Source organism: Oryza glaberrima, chromosome 5 (assembly GCF_000147395.1).
Source record: "Oryza glaberrima chromosome 5, OglaRS2, whole genome shotgun sequence".
Lineage (NCBI taxonomy): Eukaryota > Viridiplantae > Streptophyta > Magnoliopsida > Poales > Poaceae > Oryza > Oryza glaberrima.
The window spans coordinates 19,414,588-19,420,416 of NC_068330.1; the positions used below are offsets into that span (position 1 = coordinate 19,414,588).

The 5,829-nt window shown below is 40.9% G+C and overlaps 1 protein-coding gene across 1 annotated transcript; it reads left to right on the top strand.

Annotated features, from left to right (window-relative positions):
* The first annotated feature begins 1,496 nt into the window (after positions 1 to 1,496).
* LOC127774340 (uncharacterized) lies at positions 1,497 to 4,759 on the top strand. Its single transcript, XM_052300566.1, has 7 exons — positions 1,497 to 1,789; positions 2,278 to 2,345; positions 2,547 to 2,660; positions 2,775 to 2,937; positions 3,014 to 3,160; positions 3,238 to 3,287; positions 3,579 to 4,759. Exons 1-6 carry the CDS (start codon positions 1,715 to 1,717, stop codon positions 3,262 to 3,264), a joined length of 594 nt encoding a protein of 197 aa, XP_052156526.1. The 5' UTR covers positions 1,497 to 1,714; the 3' UTR covers positions 3,265 to 3,287; positions 3,579 to 4,759.
* Positions 4,760 to 5,829: the final 1,070 nt, after the last annotated feature.

Consider the following 5,829-nt stretch of genomic DNA (forward strand, 5'->3'; position numbering starts at 1 on the left):
TCGTGATACTTGACCTCGCACTCCCATTCGTGCTCCTCTCCGCGCCAGGGACGCGTCGTTCGTGGAGGCCGTCGTCGCGCAGGCGTGGGTTTTCGACTTCCGGTCGTCGCTCGTCGACCTCCTCGCCGTCTCCGCCGCGCGCTTCTGATACTCTGCGTAGGAGGAAGAAAGAGGAAAGAGGGCGGATGATGACGTGGCCACCCTAGCATGTGGGGCCCACGTGGGTCCCACGCTAATTCAGCCGCCTCATAGGATAAAATCAGAGTCGAAACCACTAAGAAATATTATTTGCACTGGTTTTATAAGTTAGGGGATGCGTTGTATCCGGTTTTGCGGTTTAAGATCGATTTTGTAACTCGATGATAAGTTGAGGGACCTTCGGTGTACTTTTTCCAAAAAAAAATATCACTAGACATACCAGCCCAAAAGGCCTACTAGATATAACGCCTCCTACGGTCCTACCAATTAACCCAACCCATCCCGAGCATGGCTCCACCTCACTGGCCCATCGACCAACTTTGGCCCATCGAGCATGGTTCCCCAATTTTTTTTTTCCGAAAACTTCACATCGAATCTTTGATACATGCATGGAACATTAAATATATAGATTATAAAAACTAATTATATAGTTAGGTGGGAAATCGCGAGAAAAACCTTTTGAGTCTAATTAGTCCATGATTAGCCATAAGTGCTACAGTAATTCACATATGCTAATGACGAATTAATTATGCTCAAGAGATTCGTCTCGCGCTTTCTAGGCGAGTTATGAAATTAGTTTTTTTTCGTGTCTAAAAACCCCTTCCAACATTCGGTTAAACATCTGATGTGACATTCAAAAATTTTCTTTTCGTGAACTAAACAGGCCCTTTCACGAGCATCGGCACTATGTCCTCCACCGCTCCCAGCTAGTCGTAGCTAGGAAAAAGTACACGGAAATCTTTCACCGAATTACAAAACTGTTATTTGAACCATAAAATTGGATATAATGCATCCGTCAACTTATAAAATCAGTGAAAAAAATCCCTCGGGAGAAAAATCCCCGGTTTTCATTGGTCTATGTGGCTCTTTTAACTAGGTATTCGTCCCATGTTGACATTAATGTGGCACTAACGTGATAATTCGATAAAAAAAATAAAAAACAAAACGCCTAGTACTCCCTCCGTCCCAGAATATAGCAACCTAGGATGGGATGAGGTCAGGACAACGAATCTGGACATAGTCTTACCCCATCCTAGGTTGTTACTAAATCCGTCCCAAAATAAAACAACTTTTAGCTACATAGTTGTTCAAATTTATAACTAAAAATGCTTATATTTTAGAACGGAGGGAGTATTAGAAATGAGGGAGCCTATATGGGACCTACATGTCATCCTCATTCTCATCTTTTCTCCTATCTACTTTTCCCGTCGGAGCCAGTCACGCCCGACCGGGTGTCGGGCGGGGCCCCGTTACCAACCCGCCACCTTCCACCTCCCCTCCCTTCAGCCGTACACTCCCGCCTCCCAAATTTCCTCGAAAATTTTTCCCGCGCGGCCGCACCAAAAATTCCCCTTCCACTCCGCCCCGCACCGCCCCCTAGCACGGCGGCGCCCCCCGTCCACCGCTAGCCGCGCGTGCCCGCCGCCCGCTTCTCGTGCTTCTCCCCGCCGTGGCAGATCCGGCCCTGCGCTTTAGTTCCGTCGAACACCTCGAGCGCGTCGGAGGCTGGAGGAGGATGTACGGGCGGCGCGCGTCGCAGCTGCTGAAGGAGGTCGACTCCTGCGAGGCCGGACAGCTCGTGCCGTTCAACGTAAGTTTCTACCCCCCCCCCCCCTAAGCGCTCGCGTTTCTTAGCTCTGGGGATCTGAGTGGCCGGTGATTAGGTTTCGTTTGTGGCTATTTTTAGGGCGGAATTATGGTTGGTCTAGCTGCATAGTTGAAATTGAGTTCATAAATGTGCATTTTCAATCCTACGGGGGGAATGTTATCTGCATGGTGTATAACTATCAGGCGACAGTTTAAATTTAAACGATTTGGCTTTTCGGTCTGGTTTGCAAAATTGTATGTAATTTGTGAGCTTTCATTTGTCTATCTTGATGATGAAATCTAGTTCTGAAATATACTGAGCTTGCAAATTGCAATCACATGAAAGCACATAAAGTCTGGGGCTGGTGGCCTGGTGGGGGTTAATGTAAGTTAAGATTACCGTTCCTGTGATGTGACTGTGGCAGCATAGTTTAATTAGTTCGGTTAGTTATTATGCTTGGTCCCTAACTTCTTTTTCTTATGGATGTGCAGAGCGATGTGTTTGATCAGGTTATTAGAGAGTGCAATGAACACAATACACAGTTTCAGTCATTGATAAGGTAAATTGCTTCCTATCAGAAAATTGATCATCTTCATCTAGTTCTGCAATAAGAGTTATGATCAATTAATCAATTTCTAGGATGTATTTCACAGGAAAAACAGCACAGAACTATATCAAACTAATAAAACTCTTACCTGACTTCTTCACCATTACAGTTTACTTAATTTTGATTGCCTGATTTGCATTGTGTTTATGACAGGAAAATGGTGGAGCAGAACTTAGACATTGAAACAACCAGAAATGACGACCACTATGGGGCAGCCGTCCATCATCTTTCGCTGCTTCGTAACAAAAGATGTCTCATGGCTTACATGTACAAGACTGAAATCTCACAGCTGAACAAACTTTTTACTTTCTATGTTTTATGCTGATTTTACATGCACGCACTAATTTTGAGTATGGAACTGAAAGCACTGAGTTCAATCAGGTATAACCGAGCAGAGGTTATTCAGAGCTTTAGATGGAAAATCGGCCCAGTGCTTCCTCATGAAATACAAGAAAAGCTCCATTTTTCTGAGAAAGAGTACTTCAAGAACCACTCAGCAGCCATTAAATCATATATGTCAGAGATGGATATAGATTTAACAGTGGTACAGCATTTTTCTGTTTTATTTACTTTCTTTTGGATGAAATACAGTTAGCAGATTTTCTGTACCACTTCTATAGGACATGGTGCCTCCCAAGGATCCCTACATCCAGGTTCGGGTGCTTGAGGACATTGGTGAAGTATCTCTTGGTGAACATTCCATATCATTGACAAAGAACTCACTTCATTTCCTAAGGCGCACTGATACTGAACAATTTATATCACAGGTTTGCTATCTTACTTTTGTGATATTCTCAGTGTGTTTATTCCATCTGCTAATAATGTTCTATCAAACTTACAATAGGGTCTTATGGAAGAGTTTCTGGAGTAGAGATCACATATGGTGTACAATAGGTATTACTCACTACCTTACAATATATGTACACGTTTCATGATGACAGTTGACAGATGACCAGAGCTAGCATGTCCTATATCAGAAAAGGCTTTGATGGTCAATTGGTTACTGATGAATATTTTTCATTTTACACATATAAATAGTTAAATATCACATTTTTTTAAGAAAGAAAATTCAACTATCACCACAACATGCATATATTGAATTTACCAGTTCTAATAGACACCTATTCTGAAACACTGTTTGTGTTTTTGATCTGATTTCTCAAACCATACATCTCTGGCCTGCAGATTGTAACTGAGGATATGACTCTACTACAGCATTTATTCGTCATTGCTATCCAATGGATTAAACACTACTGAAATTCTGACAGAGCCTATGTGAAAATCAAAGAACATATGCTGTCTCAGCTGTGAAGGTACGATGCAACATATATGAGGGGATTGTGTACCGGGGTGCTCCTAACTTATCCATTTCAGTGATGTCTAGCTTTAGATGAATGAATTTAAGTTTGTTCTACACTGTGACCATTCTTTGCATGTTGTATTATTTGGTGATAAAATCGAAACTTCGTACACTGTACAAAAATCTTCCTAAATTTACTGGAGTAGGAAGGTAACAAGCTCTGTTTTAGTGTTTACTGGTGATGAAGACCTGGAGAAGCCTCATGCGTTCTGATAAATGCAGTTTGATTGACTGCTGTGTTCGTTTTGCTAAAACTACAGTACTGGATCTCGGATATGGAATTAGTCAGAAAACATAACCAAGCTGATTCCAAGCAAGAATGGTGAACACGGTTCCTGCTTTCATGCAAAGGCGTAGTACACCATACATCACCTAGTTAAGTTTGGTATCTTCTTTTACTCACTACAAGTTTCTTGAGATGCTCTTCTTCTTGCTAACTTAACTTGCACACTGGCATTACTTTCATCAGACTAACTGAGCTCTAAAAGTTGCAGTCTTTTACGTCTATAATATCTGCATGACACCTTGAAGGTTCACTTGTTTATAATGCAGCGCTAGCCGCTAGCTGTCTAGCTCCTGTTGAACATATTACATATTCATGTTAGTTGTGTCATTCTATGATTCGAAATCATTATATTCATGAGGGCATGGTTAATGCTAACTACCTCACAGGACCATAAATCATTCCAAATCTAACCGGTACCCAATTCTTCTTAAAAATGAAAATGCCCAAACGTGTTTCACTGTTATCTCTTTATCTAATCTTCGCATGGATGATGCTTTGTACAGTTACTTTGTCGAGTGGTTTTATGGCGACTAACAAATTAATGCTGGTGACTTGAGAAGCTAATCCCTAGTTGTGTGGTCCATGAACATTATCACTACTTCATTTCAGCCTTGAAAATCCACCAACCAAGTACCCTGTACCCCAACGCCAAAATCCTACATATACGCTCAAACAAGCAATCAACTTTACTCCGTGTTCTTTTCTCTCTGTTGTTTTGGTATTCTTGGGCACAACTAACTTGTGGTCTTGTGGGCCATGATACTTATGTATCTGTTGTCCCAGTTGTAGACGAACCTAAGGTTGATCGCCGGCTACCAAAAGACATGACATGATGTCTACATAGTTTTGACACTACTGCGGTAGTGCTAAACTAGCCAAACAATGACAAAGCCTAGGTGCTAAACCTATATATAATCTGCATCCGAGACTTCCAAGTGAAGAATGTCTTTTCCTACCCTTGTTAGGTCCACGGACTCCTGAATCATTAGAAAACCAGTACGTTAAAAAATATCACGCTCAGAAAAAAAAAAGAGCCTGGTTATCTTACTTCTAGAACTAATCAGTAATCATCAGCTCTTATTTCCAAAGATCACATTAATCATATTGCATCTTGGCAACTACTACTACTTGAGTTCAAAACTTTATATTTTGGGGACAAGCCATTGCTTCGACGGATAGCAACCGATCCTGTGAAAAATTCCCCAAAAAACCCAAATCAAGAAATTTTCAACTGCTATGATTTTATTTTTTAAATCACTATTGATGATGAATAGTGATTGTGGGATCATGTCGAATTCAACTGCTATAGTACCCTGTTTGACAACAGATCGAGACCTTGTGAGACAACCAATTATGGTGAGTAGCTACGCGTATTAATCCTGTTCTGGCCCTTCGGTGTACGAATTTGCTAAAAGATGTCCACGGTTTTTCTAATCGATCTCAGTTGATTTGTCATCCTATTGCTTATTGATGTCTTCCACCAAATGGATCTTTTGGCAAGTCTATCTCCTTGTGTTGTATCCATCTACTCTGCTCTATAGACAAATATTACTAAGCTTCTACTCGTGTGTCAGTTTGCACTTTACCCTTTTATCTTCTTTTGAAAAATCAAAGATATGTAAAAATTATAGTGCAAGTATATGTAATTTACAATGTTAAAATATTTAAGTGGTTTTTATGAAAAATATGGCGTAAAAAATATAGTTAGTTTCTTTAAAACTACTGGCACATACATACAATGGCACGTACTTATGAAATATTTACTCCCAACTAACATCACATGAGATCCA